Below are 18473 nucleotides of genomic sequence, written 5' to 3'. Positions count from 1 at the left end.
ACTCTTTTCTCTGTGTATATATTAAAGATGTCGATCTTGCGGCAGGTGATTCTGTGATCCTCATTTGCACACACTGTATACAGATTTTCTATTGTTTTATTGTCTGTATGGTTGTTTATCCCATGTGTAACTTTGTGTTGTTGGCGTCACACTTTTTTGCTTTATCTTGGCCAGGTCGCAGTTGTAAATGAGAACTTGTTCTCAACCTACCTAGTTAAGTAAAAGTGAAATACATTTCTTAAATAAAAACACCCAATAGCCTGTGGTGGTCTAGCAGTTAGGGCTGCTGCCTACAGAGCACACCGTGTCGGCGTGGGTTTGAATCCGGCCCACACCCTTCTGACCCTCTCAACTTCCCCGTCTCTCCCTCTCACAGCCTCTATTCAATAAAGAAACAAATATGTGAGGAGAAAAGCAAATAACCAATAGGCTGGGAGCGTGTGAACATCGCCATTTCCTATTTGTTAAGGGGGAACCAAAAATACTAGGGGGCATTGAACTTATTAATTTCATTGAATAAACATTATTAATCCCACAAGGCTAAATTGTATGTTCAGCAACAACATACTAATGCATATATTAGAGACATATTGACAGAGCACTGACGGCTGGTGAAACAAACATAACCTAACCCAAAAACAAAATCTAAAATGAAGACCGTAAATAAAGGTGAATAAACTGTACATAATGTGGGGAACCAAACAGGGCCTCCTTGTTGTTGAGACTGTGGAATATCCTCTGACACACACTCGTCTCTCTCCCACTGCTGAGTGAGATCAATGTGCCATCGACAGAGGGCATGGTAGGGGAGGGGGCAAGCCCTGGGGGTCCGAGTGGAAAGAACAAGGCCTGCCAGACTGTATCGACTTGTGGATCTGTGTGCGGTTGTGTTAATGCATGGTCGTGCATGATTTTTAATGACTGTGTGTTTTAATAACTGTGTGTGTTAAGGTGTGTGTGTGTGTGTGTGTGTCTAAGTGAAGTGCTAGACCATGTGCTCCCTGCGTGTCTGAAAACAACACAGCTCTGCCAGGCTCACGTTGGGCACAGCATGCAAGGCTAGCCCCTAACACAGGGGGTAAGGGGCGATTCCCTCTAAATACATGTGCCAACCCATCTGAATCAGGTGTGTTAGAGCTAGACAGGATCAAAAGCCTGTATACTCAGTAACTCTCCATGAAGTGGCATGAACATCCCTGGTTTAATAAAGTCATTGACTCTCCCAAATGGCACCCTATTCCCTACATAGTGCACTACTTTTGACCAGAGCCCTATTAATCATAGTACATTATTTAGGGAATGGGATGCCATTTAGGATGATAGTGTATAGATTTCTAGATGTAAAGCCAGTCCCCAATTCCCTCCCTAACCCTTCCTTAATGCAGATCTAAGGTGTAAGCAATATGGTAGAAGCTCCACCCCTACACTCTTTAAACCTATACCTGTTCAGATCTGAAAACATTGAAAGGTAAGGAAGCAAATTGGGAGCCGCTGATATACAGTGCCTTGCGAAAGTATTCGGCCCCCTTGAACTTTGCGACCTTTTGCCACATTTCAGGCTTCAAACATAAAGATATAAAACTGTATTTTTCTGTGAAGAATCAACAACAAGTGGGACACAATCATGAAGTGGAACGACATTTATTGGATATTTCAAACTTTTTTAACAAATCAAAAACTGAAAAATTGGGCGTGCAAAATGATTCAGCCCCCTTAAGTTAATACTTTGTAGCGCCACCTTTTGCTGCGATTACAGCTGTAAGTCGCTTGGGGTATGTCTCTATCAGTTTTGCACATCGAGAGACTGACATTTTTTCCCATTCCTCCTTGCAAAACAGCTCAGTGAGGTTGGATGGATCGCATTTGTGAACAGCAGTTTTCAGTTCTTTCCACAGATTCTCGATTGGATTCAGGTCTGGACTTTGACTTGGCCATTCTAACACCTGGATATGTTTATTTTTGAACCATTCCATTATAGATTTTGCTTTATGTTTTGGATCATTGTCTTGTTGGAAGACAAATCTCCGTCCCAGTCTCAGGTCTTTTGCAGACTCCATCAGGTTTTCTTCCAGAATGGTCCTGTATTTGGCTCCATCCATCTTCCCATCAATTTTAACCATCTTCCCTGTCCCTGCTAAAGAAAAGCAGGCCCAAACCATGATGCTGCCACCACCATGTTTGACAGTGGGGATGGTGTGTTCAGCTGTGTTGCTTTTACGCCAAACATAACGTTTTGCATTGTTGCCAAAAAGTTCAATTTTGGTTTCATCTGACCAGAGCACCTTCTTCCACATGTTTGGTGTGTCTCCCAGGTGGCTTGTGGCAAACTTTAAACGACACTTTTTATGGATATCTTTAAGAAATGGCTTTCTTCTTGCCACTCTTCCATAAAGGCCAGATTTGTGCAATATACAACTGATTGTTGTCCTATGGACAGAGTCTCCCACCTCAGCTGTAGATCTCTGCAGTTCATCCAGAGTGATCATGGGCCTCTTGGCTGCATCTCTGATCAGTCTTCTCCTTGTATGAGCTGAAAGTTTAGAGGGACGGCCAGGTCTTGGTAGATTTGCAGTGGTCTGATACTCCTTCCATTTCAATATTATCGCTTGCACAGTGCTCCTTGGGATGTTTAAAGCTTGGGAAATCTTTTTGTATCCAAATCCGACTTTAAACTTCTTCACAACAGTATCTCGGACCTGCCTGGTGTGTTCCTTGTTCTTCATGATGCTCTCTGCGCTTTTAACGGACCTCTGAGACTATCACAGTGCAGGTGCATTTATACGGAGACTTGATTACACACAGGTGGATTGTATTTATCATCATTAGTCATTTAGGTCAACATTGGATCATTCAGAGATCCTCACTGAACTTCTGGAGAGAGTTTGCTGCACTGAAAGTAAAGGGGCTGAATAATTTTGCACGCCCAATTTTTCAGTTTTTGATTTGTTAAAAAAGTTTGAAATATCCAATAAATGTCGTTCCACTTCATGATTGTGTCCCACTTGTTGTTGATTCTTCACAAAAAATACAGTTTTATATCTTTATGTTTGAAGCCTGAAATGTGGCAAAAGGTCGCAAAGTTCAAGGGGGCCAAATACTTTCGCAAGGCACTGTATATAGAGAGAGGAGTGTTGGAGTCAATGTACCTATTCTCTTCTGGTCTGTGATGTCCTGTTCTGGCTCCATGAATGGCTTCAGTTCATTCTCCTCTAGGCCTGCGTTTATCCACCGGTCCTTCATGATTTGCTATGAGGGAGAAGGACATACACAAACATCAGTCTCGGCTCTAGAGGCCCAATTACCCGCCAAACGAAGTGGAATTTCATAACAGCGATGCCTAATCCTAAATCAACCACTCACCCCTACATTGTGCGCCTATGCACTTAGATCTGTAATAGATACAGCAGTTTGTAAATATTTCAGCCTAAGCTATCAAAAGGCAAAATTAGGGGCCATTATAATATTGCTTATCTCATCTTTTCAGATGTACCCAAGTGAGGTAATGGAGAGGGCCCACGGGTAGGGAGGGGCAAGGGGTCGATTTGGGATTGGGTAAAATAGTGGCAATACAGTGCATTAAGAAAGAATTCAGACCTCTTTACATTTTGTTACGTTACAGCCTTATTCTAAAATTGATTACATTCTTTTTTCCCTCAATACCCCATAATAACAAAGCGAAAACAGGTTTTTAGAAATGTTTGCTAATTACATTTTTTTTTTTTACAGAATTACCTAATTTACATAAGTATTCAGACCCTTTACTCAGTACTTTGTTGGCAGCAAAAACAGGACAAGTCTCATAGCAAAGGGTCTGAATACTTATGTAAATTAGGTGTTTCTGTTTTCAATTTTGTTTTTTTTAGCAACAAGTTTTCACTTTGTCATTATGGGGTATTGTGTGGAGATTGATGTGGATTTTTTTTTAACTTAACCAATTTTAGAACAGGGCTGTAACGTAGCAAAATGTGGAAAAATTGAAGGGATCTGAATACTTTTCGAAGGCACTGTTTGTGCCAGTCTCTTTCTGCTTCGGCCAACTCTTTTCTCATGGGCTTGTTTGACAACTCTGCTACTCAAGTAACAGCCTGGACGTCTGCTGGTGTTAGATTCTTCCTGGTAGTAAAATGATTGATTCATTTCACTGAATGGCCCGAGATGCCATTCACCTAGGTTGTGTTCATTGGGGCACACCACAGAAAACATTTCAAAACGTTTTTCAACAGAGAACACAAACAAGCGTTGGTGCCTCATTAAGTCGACCCTAGTGTCCCATGTCTGAACAGTTCCTTGATTAGAAGGGAAGGATGAAAACCAGCAGAGTTGCGGACCTCCAGGTCCAGATTTGGGATGGGGGGGGGGGGGTTGGGACTAATTCCAATTTAATTTCAAATCAGGAATTGACTGAATTGAAATAAAATTCACCCCAACTCTGGATGAGGCTCTATAGAAGCCTCATCCAGGTCAGTAGAGTAGTTTACTGGGGTCACATTCAGCAGAGAACTTTACATACCATTCAGATTGAAAAATAAATCCTTCTCTCTCAAGAGGAAATTGTGTCAACTCTATACAATATATTTATATCTGCAATATTCTGGAACGTTGCAACATCCTGAACGCGACCCAGGATCCATTCCAATGGGGAGCATCTGATAAGTTGAATGGGGGAGCCAGGGTTGGGCTCAGTTCCATTTCACTTCAGCCATTTCAGGGAATCGAATGCTTGGTTCAAATTCTTGGGACTTTTAGCATAAAGCAAGATTGAGATCTTAGTTTTTTCATTCCGAGCTAGGTAAAAAAGCAGTTTTCCTAAAATGGCCTTATAAATAAGAATGTACCAGTGTTTGAGCCTGCATGTTGCTAGTGATGTCCACCTGACAGCACTGTAGAGAACACAGTGAGTTCGACGTCTCTGATTGGTGACGAAACAAAGTGCTGCAAAGATACACAGTGCCAAGAGCCTTCATTGTAGAGCTCGAGTCTTGAGTCACATAAACAGTATGACCATAGTCCAAGTACAAGATAACTATTTTCTCGTGGCATAGGAAAACAAGCTTTGTGCCGGAGTATACGCAGCTGGAGTTTCCTGGCAATGTTCTCCACGTGGGTGGTGAAGCCACTCCTCATCCACCCAAACTCCCAGATATGTGTACGTTCTGATTTGCTCTATGGAATGTCAATCCAAGGTAGTAATTACATGCTTGTCAGGATGGTTTCCAGGATGAAGATTTCAGAACAAGCTTCAAATTGTACAGATTCTGTTGAATGATGTTAGAGCTTTTTCAAAAGCCAAAGTTAAACTGCTGTCACTTGAATAGAGAACAGTGTCTTCCACGTAAAAACGTACATCAGCTGTCTCAATATGGCTCCCAATGATGTTGATATAGATAATAAACAGGGGACCTAAAATCGATCTTTACGGTGTCCGACTCACAACCATCTGGCTTAACACACTGTGCTTGAAAATACAGAGAGAGGTACTCAGTAATGTGTTGTATTGGATTTGCCCCAAACATAACACATTGTTCATTGCTTTGCCTCATTTTGAGCTGTATTACTTCATTGCCTTGTTGCAAACAGGGTGCATATTTTTATTCTGTACAGGCATATTTATTTTCACTCTGTCAAAGAGGTTATTATTGTGGAATAAGTACAATGTTGTTGATCCATCCTCAGTTGTTGCCTATCACAGCCATTAAAATCTGTAACTGTTTTAAAATCACCATTGGCCTCCGTTTCCTTCCTCTACGCAACTTAGTGAGGAAGGACGCCTGTATCTTTGAAGTGATTGGGTGTATTGATACACCATCCAAAGTGTAATTAATAACTTCACTATGCTCAAAGGGTTATTCAATGTCAGCTTTTTTTTGTTTTTACCCATCTACCAATAGGTGCCCTTCTTTGCGAAGCATTAGAATACCTCCCTGGTCTTTGTGGTTGGATCTGTATTTGAAATTCATTGCTTGCTAAGCAAATGTTTACTCCAAAACGTATCTAGGCTTGCCATAACAAAGGAGTTGACTACTTATTGACTCAGGACATTTCAGTTTCATTGTTTATTAATTTATACATTTAAAAAAAATAGTAATAATAATTAATTCCACTTTGACAATATGGGGTATTGTGTGTAGGCCAGTGACCAAAAATATCTACATTTAATATTCAGGCTTTAACATAACAAAATGCAGAAAAAGTCAAGGCACTCTTGTTCACAAACCACTCCAGACATTACCAGTAATCCCAATACACTTCAATATCTGCACCAAGACAGACAGTATGGTCCACACTGTCAAACGGCTTTTGACTAATCTATCGATACAGATACACAATGAAGATTCCTATCTACAACACAGTGAATATCATTCAAAACCCTCAACGTTGCTATGACAGTTGTGACTAGACCTGAAACGTGATTGCATACCACTCAAAATATAGTTTTCCTGGAAGCAAGGCCTCCAATACCTCTGCCAGAACAGACTATTTAGATGTGGGCCAATAGTTATTCAGAAGAATGTGATCACCTCCTTTCAAAAGAGGTTGGACAAATCCTGATTTCCACAACTTGGATATTTCATTCTAGGGTGAGGTTAAAGATGCATGTTCTCATCATCATGAAACTTGAAAGCATTTTACAGAACAATACTCATCCCCTTCCCTCAAAATGCAGTCACAGCAGCAGCCAGACAAGGGGAAAGACACTTCTTCCAGCCAGACAAGGAGAAAGAAACTTCTTCCTGCCAGACAAGGGGAAGGAAACTTCTTCCAGCCAGACAAGGGGAAGGAAACTTCTTCCAGCCAGACAAGGGGAAGGAAACTTCTTCCAGCCAGACAAGGGGAAAGACACTTCTTCCAGCCAGACAAGGGGAAAGACACTTCTTCCAGCCAGACAAGGGGAAAGAAACTTCTTCCAGCCAGACAAGGGAAAGAAACTTCTTCCAGCCAGACAAGGGGAAAGAAACTTCTTCCAGCCAGACAAGGGGAAAGAAACTTCTTCCAGTCAGACAAGGAGAAAGAAACTTCTTCCAGCCAGACAAGGGGAAGGAAACTTCTTCCAGCCAGACAAGGGGAAGGAAACTTCTTCCAGCCAGATAAGGGGAAGGAAACTTCTTCCAGCCAGACAAGGGGAAGGAAAATTCTTCCAGCCAGACAAGGGGAAAGACACTTCTTCCAGCCAGACAAGGGGAAGGAAACTTCTTCCAGCCAGACAAGGGGAAAGACACTTCTTCCAGCCAGACAAGGGGAAAGAAACTTCTTCCAGCCAGACAAGGGAAAGAAACTTCTTCCAGCCAGACAAGGGGAAAGAAACTTCTTCCAGCCAGACAAGGGGAAAGAAACGTCTTCCAGCCAGACAAGGGGAAAGAAACGTCTTCCAGCCAGACAAGGGGAAAGAAACGTCTTCCAGCCAGACAAGGGGAAAGAAACGTCTTCCAGCCAGACAAGGGGAAAGAAACGTCTTCCAGCCAGACAAGGGGAAAGAAACGTCTTCCAGCCAGACAAGGGGAAAGAAACGTCTTCCAGCCAGACAAGGGGAAAGAAACGTCTTCCAGCCAGACAAGGGGAAAGAAACGTCTTCCAGCCAGACAAGGGGAAAGACACTTCTTCCAGCCAGACAAGGGGAAAGACACTTCTTCCAGCCAGACAAGGGGAAATAAACGTCTTCCAGCCAGACAAGGGGAAATAAACGTCTTCCAGCCAGACAAGGGGAAAGAAACGTCTTCCAGCCAGACAAGGGGAAAGAAACTTCTTCCAGCCAGACAAGGGAAAGAAATGTCTTCCAGCCAGACAAGGGGAAAGAAACTTCAAAAGAAACTTCTTCCAGCCAGACAAGGGGAAAGACACTTCTTCCAGCCAGACAAGGGGAAAGACACTTCTTCCAGCCAGACAAGGGGAAAGAAACTTCTTCCAGCCAGACAAGGGAAAGAAACTTCTTCCAGCCAGACAAGGGGAAAGAAACTTCTTCCAGCCAGACAAGGGGAAAGAAACTTCTTCCAGTCAGACAAGGAGAAAGAAACTTCTTCCAGCCAGACAAGGGGAAGGAAACTTCTTCCAGCCAGACAAGGGGAAGGAAACTTCTTCCAGCCAGATAAGGGGAAGGAAACTTCTTCCAGCCAGACAAGGGGAAGGAAACTTCTTCCAGCCAGACAAGGGGAAGGAAACTTCTTCCAGCCAGACAAGGGGAAGGAAACTTCTTCCAGCCAGACAAGGGGAAAGACACTTCTTCCAGCCAGACAAGGGGAAAGAAACTTCTTCCAGCCAGACAAGGGAAAGAAACTTCTTCCAGCCAGACAAGGGGAAAGAAACTTCTTCCAGCCAGACAAGGGGAAAGAAACTTCTTCCAGCCAGACAAGGGGAAAGAAACGTCTTCCAGCCAGACAAGGGGAAAGAAACGTCTTCCAGCCAGACAAGGGGAAAGAAACGTCTTCCAGCCAGACAAGGGGAAAGAAACGTCTTCCAGCCAGACAAGGGGAAAGAAACGTCTTCCAGCCAGACAAGGGGAAAGAAACGTCTTCCAGCCAGACAAGGGGAAAGAAACTTCTTCCAGCCAGACAAGGGGAAAGAAACGTCTTCCAGCCAGACAAGGAGAAAGACACGTCTTCCAGCCAGACAAGGGGAAAGACACTTCTTCCAGCCAGACAAGGGGAAATAAACGTCTTCCAGCCAGACAAGGGGAAAGAAACGTCTTCCAGCCAGACAAGGGGAAAGAAACGTCTTCCAGCCAGACAAGGGGAAAGAAACGTCTTCCAGCCAGACAAGGGGAAAGAAACGTCTTCCAGCCAGACAAGGGGAAAGAAACGTCTTCCAGCCAGACAAGGGGAAAGAAACTTCTTCCAGCCAGACAAGGGGAAAGAAACGTCTTCCAGCCAGACAAGGAGAAAGACACGTCTTCCAGCCAGACAAGGGGAAAGACACTTCTTCCAGCCAGACAAGGGGAAAGACACTTCTTCCAGCCAGACAAGGGGAAATAAACGTCTTCCAGCCAGACAAGGGGAAATAAACGTCTTCCAGCCAGGCAAGGGGAAATAAACGTCTTCCAGCCAGACAAGGGGAAAGAAACGTCTTCCAGCCAGACAAGGGGAAAGAAACTTCTTCCAGCCAGACAAGGGAAAGAAATGTCTTCCAGTCAGACAAGGGGAAAGAAACTTCTTCCAGCCAGACAAGGGGAAAGAAACTTCTTCCAGCCAGACAATGGGAAAGAAACTTCTTCCCGCCAGACAAGGGGAAAGAAACTTCTTCCAGCCAGACAAGGGGAAAGAAACTTCAAAAGAAACTTCTTCCAGCCAGACAAGGGGAAAGAAACTTATTCCAGTCAGACAAGGGGAAAGAAACTTCTTCCAGCCAGACAAGGGGAAAGAAACGTCTTCCAGCCAGACAAGGGGAAAGAAACGTCTTCCAGCCAGACAAGGGGAAAGACACTTCTTCCAGCCAGACAAGGGGAAATAGACTTCTTCCAGCCAGACAAGGGGAAAGAAACTTCAAAAGAAACTTATTCCAGCCAGACAAGGGGAAAGAAACTTCTTCCAGCCAGACAAGGGGAAATAAACTTCTTCCAGCCAGACAAGGGGAAAGAAACTTCAAAAGAAACTTCTTCCAGCCAGACAAGGGGAAAGAAACTTCTTCCAGCCAGACAAGGGGAAAGAAACTTCTTCCAGCCAGACAATGGGAAAGAAACTTCTTCCCGCCAGACAAGGGGAAAGAAACTTCTTCCAGCCAGACAAGGGGAAAGAAACTTCAAAAGAAACTTCTTCCAGCCAGACAAGGGGAAAGAAACTTATTCCAGTCAGACAAGGGGAAAGAAACTTCTTCCAGCCAGACAAGGGGAAAGAAACGTCTTCCAGCCAGACAAGGGGAAAGAAACGTCTTCCAGCCAGACAAGGGGAAAGACACTTCTTCCAGCCAGACAAGGGGAAATAGACTTCTTCCAGCCAGACAAGGGGAAAGAAACTTCAAAAGAAACTTATTCCAGCCAGACAAGGGGAAAGAAACTTCTTCCAGCCAGACAAGGGGAAATAAACTTCTTCCAGCCAGACAAGGGGAAAGAAACTTCAAAAGAAACTTCTTCCAGCCAGACAAGGGGAAATAAACTTCTTCCAGCCAGACAAGGGGAAAGAAACTTCAAAATAAACTTATTCCAGCCAGACAAGGGGAAAGAAACTTCTTCCAGCCAGACAAAGGGAAAGAAACTTCAAAATAAACTTCTTCCAGCCAGACAAGGGGAAATAAACTTCTTCAAGCCAGACAAGGGGAAAGAAACGTCTTCAAGCCAGACAAGGGGAAAGAAACTTATTCCAGTCAGACAAGGGAAATAAACTTCTTCCAGTCAGACAATGGGAAAGAAACTTCTTCCAGTCAGACAATGGGAAAGAAACTTCTTCCAGCCAGACAAGGGGAAAGAAACTTCTTCCAGCCAGACAAGGGGAAAGAAACTTCTTCCAGCCAGACAAGGGGAAATAAACTTATTCCAGCCAGACAAGGGGAAAGAAACTTCAAAAGAAACTTCTTCCAGCCAGACAAGGGGAAAGAAACTTATTCCAGTAAGACAAGGGGAAAGAAACTTCTTCCAGCCAGACAAGGGAAAGAAACTTCTTCCAGTCAGACAAGGGGAAAGAAACTTCTTCCAGCCAGACAAGGGGAAAGAAACTTCTTCCAGCCAGACAAGGGGAAAGAAACTTCTTCCAGGCAGAGAAGGGGAAATAAACTTCTTCAAGCCAGACAAGGGGAAAGAAACTTCTTCCAGCCAGACAAGGGGAAATAAACTTCTTCAAGCCAGACAAGGGGAAAGAAACTTCTTCCAGCCAGACAAGGGGAAAGAAACTTCTTCCAGCCAGACAAGGGGAAAGAAACTTCTTCCAGCCAGACAAGGGGAAATAAACTTATTCCAGCCAGACAAGGGGAAAGAAACTTCAAAAGAAACTTCTTCCAGCCAGACAAGGGGAAAGAAACTTATTCCAGTAAGACAAGGGGAAAGAAACTTCTTCCAGCCAGACAAGGGAAAGAAACTTCTTCCAGTCAGACAAGGGGAAAGAAACTTCTTCCAGCCAGACAAGGGGAAAGAAACTTCTTCCAGCCAGACAAGGGGAAAGAAACTTCTTCCAGGCAGAGAAGGGGAAAGAAACTTCTTCCAGCCAGACAAGGGGAAAGAAACTTCTTCCAGCCAGACAAGGGGAAATAAACTTCTTCAAGCCAGACAAGGGGAAATAAACTTATTCTAAAGAAAATGGAAACAGATAGATATGGGGACTATTTTATTCCAACAGGCATTAGGCTGTATAATAGATAGTCTGATGGTCCCTCCAGTATACACCATATTGCACTTTCACTTTAAATTTGTAGCTATAGCACTTTGAATGAATTATTGTGTAGTTTGGGTTGTATGTATTTTTAAGCATATGACCAAATGAATTTCCCCCTGGTGGGATAATAAAGTTGATATGAATCCAAAGGAGGAGCAATGACGTCTGCAGCTCCGAGACAGAGAACCTGGAGAAGGCTTGCTTTTTACTTAATTTCACCTAAGGTAGACCAGCTGAGAACAGGTTCTCATTTACAACAGCCACCTGGCCAAGATAAAGCAAAGCAGTGCGACGCCAACAACACAGAGTTACACATGGGATAAACAAACAAACAATCAATAAGACAATAGAAAAATCTATATACAGTGTGTGCAAATTTAGAAAGATTAGGGAGGTAAGGCAATAAATAGGCCATAGTGGCGAAATAATTACATTTTGAAAATAAACACTGGATTGATAGATGTCCAGGAGATTAATGTGCAAGTAGAGATAGTGGGGTGCAAAGGAGAAAGAAAATAAATAACAACATGGGGATGAGGTAGTTGGGTGGGCTATTTACAGATGGGCTATGTACAGGTGCAATGATCGGTAAACTGCTCTGACAGCTGATGCTTAAAGTTAGTGAGGGAAAAATAAGTCTCCAGCTTCAGTGATTTTTGCAGTTCGTTCCAGTCATTGGCAGCAGAGAACTGGAAGGAAAGGCGGCCAAAGGGGTTGACTTTGGGGTTGACCAGTGAAATATACCTACTGGAGCGCGTGCTACGGGTGGGTGCTGCTATGGTGACCAGTGAGCTGAGATAAGGCGGGGATTTACCTAGCAAAAACGTATAGATGACCTGGAGCCAGTGGGTTTGGCGACAAATATGAAGCAAGGGCCAGCCAACGAGAGTGTGCAGGTCGCAGTTGTGGGTCGTATATGGGGCTTTGGTGACAAAATGGATGGCACTGTGATAGACTACATCCAATTTGCTGAGTAGAGGGTTGGAGGCTATTTTGTAAATAACATCGCCGAAGTCAAGGATCGGTAGGATAGTCAGTTTTACAAGGGTATGTTTGGCAGCATGAGTGAAGGATGCTCTGTTGCGAAATAGGAAGCCAATTTTAGATGTAATTTTGGATTGGAGATGCTTAATGTGAGTCTGGAAGGAGAGTTTACAGTCTAGCCAGACACCTAGGTATTTGTAGTTGTCCACATATTCTAGGTCAGAACCGTCCAGAGTAGTGATGCTAGATGCGCGGGCAGCGATCGGTTGAAGAGCATGCATTTAGTTTTGCTTGCATTTAAGAGCAGTTGGAGGCCACGGAAGGAGTACTGTATGGCATTGAAGCTCGTCTGGAGGTTTGTTAACACAGTGTCCAAAGATGGGCCAGAAGTATACAGAATGGTGTCGTCTGCGTAGAGGTGGATCAGAGAATCACCAGCAGAAAGAGAGACATCATTGATGTATACCGAAAAAAGAATTGGCCCGAGAATTGAACTCTGTGGCACCACCATAGACTGCCAGAGGTCCGAACAACAGGACCTCCGATTTGACACACTGAACTCTATCTGCGAAGTAGCTGGTCAACCAGACGCGGCAGTCATTTGAGAAACCAAGGCTTTTGAGTCTGCCAATAAGAATGTTTTGTTTGAAAGGGGCATGCTTGTTGCATGATTCCTGGAATGCTTTATGGTAAAAAAAAGTTTAAAAAAAAAGCAAATTCAACATCAGGGATGAATTCAACTTTATTCCAGGCAAAGTTAAAAACATCATGTACAAAACCCTGAGTATCAAACTGCTTCCAATTCCTTTTCATGATAATATGTGAAGGAAGTTTAGGAATTTTTAAATCCCTCACATAGGCAACAGCACAGTGATCACTTAAATAAATTGAAGCAAAATTAATTAGGATTTTAGTGGACAGTTTGGATTCAACCTTGCTACATTAACAACAGTGGCGGTCGGTTCCGTTTCAGATGAGGGAGGACAATACATTTGTTTTATGCGCTTGACCTTATTTCTATTACAGCATATTGGATGACTGTCATCCATTTTCCATTCACCCAGCTCAAAACATAATTGAAAGGCTGAGGCTACTACATGATACTTAAACTTTCCATATACCCATCATGAGGTTGCTACAACCTAGCCTATGAATGACATTTTACAACGTACACTACATTCGAAAAATATTCAGACCCTTGACTTTTGTTACGTTACAGCCTCATTCTAAAATTGATTGAATCATTTTCGAATCAATCTGCACACAATGCCCCATATTGACAAAGCAAAAACATGTTTTTGCCCCTAGACACTGATCTAAGGTCAGTTTTAGATAAATACACAGGGACACGTGATGAGTGGTAGGACTGCCTTTAGCTGTTTAATTAATTATGTCTGTTTCCTCAGCACAGGGAGATGAGTGAGTGTACAGACAGGCCTATGGTGTAGATGGGGGAGGGATAGGTGTGTGTGTAGCAGTGGGAAATCTACTCTATCGGATGGAAGACGTGTGTGTGTATAGACGTACCAGCGTGTGCACGTACCAGCGTGTGCACGTACCAGCGTGTGCACGTACCAGCGTGTGCACGTACCAGCGTGTGGGCATGAAGATGCTGTGTTCAAACCTTGCATCCCAAACATCTCCACACAGACAGAAACCAGGCAGGAGTGACGTGAAGAAGGAAGGAGTCCGTGGACGGCGAAGTAACATAAGTAGTAAGCGTAAGACATATTTACATTTCGGACATCCTCCCTCACCTCAAGTGTACCACGCTTGGATGGGTTGAGCACCAAGAAGCGCTTGAGGAGGTTTTCGCAGTCGGTGGACATGTAGAAAGGGATACGGTATTTACCCCTTACAACACGCTCTCTCAGCTCCTATAGGGGGAGATAGAGAGGAGAGGTTAAAGGCAGGGTCGGAGGTTTAAAGGTCAGGGGTCAGTCGGTGGACATGTAGAAAGGGATACGGTATTTACCCTGTAGACAACACTTTCAGCTCTTACAGAGGATATATAGACCCTGTGTCTCAACCTGTCTCCCAAAGTGTGCAATCTGGTACTCTTCCCCACGCAGTTAGCATGGTATGCAAGTGTAAGCAAGGACGAGGTGGAGTTTTTACCATTCTTACACTAGTCCTTTCCTTTCAAAGCAAGTGCACATTTAGGACAGATGGGTAGAGAATTGGGACATAAGAGTGAAAGCCAGAGTTAAAGGTTAACACACATACACATATTTGCACACACCTTCAGATTCTGACCGTCGAAGGGCAGCGACCCTGACACGAGCGTGTACAGTATGACTCCCAGGCTCCAGACGTCCACCTCAGGCCCGTCGTACTTCTTCCCCTGGAACAGCTCTGGGGCGGCGTAGGGTGGGGAGCCGCAGAACGTGTCCAGCTTACTGCCCATTGTGAACTCGTTACTGAAGCCAAAGTCGGCAATCTTGATGTTCATGTCAGCGTCTAGGAGTAAGTTCTCAGCCTGGTGCGGGCGGGAGAGAAGGTGAAGTGGGTGTGTTTGTCTGTGGTATTTATTCAGTGATGTGAAACACTGAACATTGTTGTTGTTTACAATTAAAAGGGGGAGGTAGATGGGTAGGTTTTACACCGGAACTAGTGAACTATAGGTGGGGTGTGTGGGGACATCATTCAGTGTGACACAAGATGTCGATCCCATGTGGCTTAGTTGGTCGAGCTTTCAATGCCACAGTTGTGGGTTTCATTCCAACGGGGGACAAGTACGAAAAATGTATCCACTCACTACTGTCAGTCGTTCTGGATAAGAGCGTCTGCTAAATGACTCACATCTACAATATATGAGATGCTAATAGCGAAGTAAACATTGGACATTTACACCGACAGTAACGTTGTCAGACTGTCAGTCGCCCACACTTTGTGGTCTTGAATGTTGCAGGGAGAAAGACTGAACTGACACGATTCCCAGTTGTTCTGACAATAATAATATATGTTGTACACTAAACATTTATATCAGCTAATAATGCAGACAATAATAATATATGTTGTACACTAAACATTTATATCAGCTAATAATGCAGACAATAATAATATATGTTGTACACTAAACATTTATATCAGCTAATAATGCAGACAATAATAATATATGTTGTACACTAAACATTTATATCAGCTAATAATGCAGACAATAATAATATATGTTGTACACTAAACATTTATATCAGCTAATAATGCAGACAATAATAATATATGTTGTACACTAAACATTTATATCCCTAACATTACATACTCCTGAACAGGACACAGGTCTCGTGACGTGCCTGTGGATCTCCTCAATGATTACAAGTTATATCAGCTAATAATGCAGACAATAACAGGCACTTCTAATGCAGTAACAAATAAGTGCATTCACAGTACAATAAGTAGGCACAGTTCTTTCTACCACTCTTACTCTCCCTCTAATGTTTGTCTACCCAACTCTTTCTGTTCCTTCCTCCCACTTTCTCCCTCTATCTTGTGCAACTGCATAATTTAGGAAATGTCGTTGTGGAAAAAGAGTGCGGAAACAGAGCGTGTAATGCCCTGTGGAGACTACTACAGTATGTCACACACACCTCTGGGGATGGTAACACCACATCCCGTGTTGTAGCAGGTGAGAAGATGTAGATGGGAGGTGGGAGGTGATAATGAACAGTGTTTCTCCCAGGGCAGTGAAGGAGTGAGTGTGTGTGTGTATGTACAGTGGGGCAAAAAAGTATTTAGTCAGCCACCAATTGTGCAAGTTCTCCCACTTAAAAAGATGAGAGAGGCCTGTAATTTTCATCATAGGTACACTTCAACTATGACAGACAAAATGAGAAAAAAAAACTCCAGAAGACCACATTGTAGGATTTTTAATGAATGTATTTGCAAATTATGGTGGAAAATAAGTATTTGGTCAATAACAAAATTTTATCTCAATACTTTGTTATATACCCTTTGTTGGCAATGACAGAGGTCAAACGTTTTCTGTAAGTCTTCACAAGGTTTTCACACACTGATGCTGGTATTTTGGCCCATTCCGCCATGCAGATCTCCTCTAGAGCAGTGATGTTTTGGGGCTGTTGCTGGGCAGCACGGACTTTCAACTCCCTCCAAAGATTTTCTATAGGGTTGAGATCTGGAGACTGGCTAGGCCACTCCAGGACCTTGAAATGTTTCTTACGAAGCCACTCCTTTGTTGCCCGGGCGGTGTGTTTGGGATCATTGTCATGCTGAAAGACCCAGCCACGTTTTATCTTCAATGCCCTTGCTGATGGAAGGAGGTTTTCACTCAATCTCACGATAGATGGCCCCATTCATTCTTTCCTTTACACGGATCAGTCGTCCTGGTCCCTTTGCAGAACAACAGCCCCAAATCATGATGTTTCCACCCCTATGCTTCATAGTAGGCATGGTGGTCTTTGGATGCAACTCAGCATTCTTTGTCCTCCAAACACGACGAGTTGAGTTTTGACCAAAAAGTTATATGGTCAGATGAAACCAAAATATGACATTCTCCCAATCTTATTCTGGATCATCCAAATGCTCTCTAGCAAACTTCAGACGGGCCTGGACATGTACTGGCTTAAGCAGGGGGACACGTCTGGCACTGCAGGATTTGAATCCCTGGCGGCATAGCTTGTTACTGATGGTAGGCTTTGTTACTTTGGTCCCAGCTCTCTGCAGGTCATTCACTAGGTCCCCCCGTGTGGTTCTGGGATTTTTGCTCACCGTTCTTGTGATCATTTTGACCCCATGGGGTGAGATCTTGCGTGGAGCCCCAGATCGAGGAAGATTATCAGTGGTCTTGTATGTCTTCCATTTTCTAATAATTGCTCCCACAGTTGATTTCTTCAAACCAAGCTGCTTACCTATTGCAGATTCAGTCTTCCCAGCCTGGTGCAGGTCTACAATTTTGTTTCTGGTGTCCTTTGACAGCTCTTTGGTCTTGGCCATAGTGGAGTTTGGAGTGTGACTGTTTGAGGTTGTGGACAGGTGTCTTTTATACTGATAACAAGTTCAAACAGGTGCCATTAATACAGGTAACGAGTGGAGGACAGAGGAGCCTCTTAAAGAAGAAGTTACAGGTCTGTTGGAGCCAGAAATCTTGCTTGTTTGTAGGTGACCAAATACCTATTTTCCAGCATAATTTGCAAATAAATTCATAAAAGAAATCTCATTTTGTCAGTCATAGTTGAAGTGTACCTATGATGAAAGTTACATCATAGGTAGAACTTTCACAATTGGGAGAATTGCACAATTGGTGGCTGACTAAATACTTTTTTGCCCCCACTGTATGTATACCAGGGTACATGTGTGTATGCATGTGTGTGTGTACATAAAGTGTTTATTACCTTCAGGTCTCTGTGTACAATCTTTTTCTGATGGCAGTACTGCACAGCTGACACAATCTGGAAAGGACCAAGACCATAGAATTAAAGTTAGAAGATATTATGGCGTTTACAAGTTGTTATAAAAGTTATTCTAACTACAGCCCTTTAGATTTGGAGTTTGACACGTGACAGAGGAGCTTGGGGTTCATTTGGGACTGGTCAACACTGTCTGGTGTGTTTGTGTGTGCGTGCGTGAGAACCCGCACCCACTTCTCAGAACTTCATTGATTGGACAACAGGGAAGTAACTGTGGCCAGTACTGAGTCACGCACGGTGTGTGTATGTTAGATCTGGGGGGTTTCCCCATCCAGGTAAGCAGGGGCTGAACAGAACTAGCTAGTGACTGATTACTGTCAACAACATACTATATAACTACAACAATATCTATCAATGCACCTATCCATTAGGGTAATACATATCAATGTACCTATCCATTAGGGTAATACATATTAATGTACCGAACCATTGGGGTAATACATTTCAATGCACCTATCCATTAGGGTAATACATATCAATGTACCTATCCATTAGGGTAATACATATCAATGTACCTATCCATTGGGATAATACATTTTCATTGTATTAATGCTGACGTGTTCTGGTTGCTCTCCTCTCCCCTTCTATCCTCCTCTTTTATCCCATCCCTCTTTTCTCCCCCCCACCCCACCTCCCCTCTCCTTTACTCCTCTTTTACCCATCCCTCTCCCCCCCACCTCCACTCTCCTTTACTCCTCTTTTATCCCATCCCTCTTTTCTCCCCCCCACCTCCCCTCTCCTTTACTCCTCTTTTACCCATCCCTCTTTTCTCCCCCTC

At 43.4% G+C, this 18473-nt stretch overlaps 1 protein-coding gene across 4 annotated transcripts in view; it reads right to left on the bottom strand.

The window, feature by feature from the left end:
• Positions 1-18473, bottom strand: part of LOC110521032 (MAP/microtubule affinity-regulating kinase 3) — a 141490-nt gene that overhangs the window by 35366 nt on the left and 87651 nt on the right. For all 4 annotated transcript variants that reach the window (XM_090232299.1, XM_090232300.1, XM_036975517.2 and 1 more), the window contains exons 7-10: positions 17621-17677; positions 14515-14751; positions 14030-14149; positions 3147-3246 (exon numbers count right to left, since the gene is read on the bottom strand). In XM_090232299.1, coding sequence (XP_090088425.1) covers positions 3147-3246; positions 14030-14149; positions 14515-14751; positions 17621-17677 — 514 coding nt within the window. The remainder of the gene's footprint in view (positions 1-3146; positions 3247-14029; positions 14150-14514; positions 14752-17620; positions 17678-18473) is intronic.

The sequence above is a fragment of the Oncorhynchus mykiss genome, chromosome 4 (genome assembly GCF_057628025.1).
Source record: "Oncorhynchus mykiss isolate SJ-2025 chromosome 4, ASM5762802v1, whole genome shotgun sequence".
Classification (NCBI taxonomy): Eukaryota; Metazoa; Chordata; class Actinopteri; order Salmoniformes; family Salmonidae; genus Oncorhynchus; species Oncorhynchus mykiss.
The sequence above is the reverse complement of the archived record's forward strand: the minus strand, read 5'-3'. Positions and strand labels throughout refer to the sequence as shown.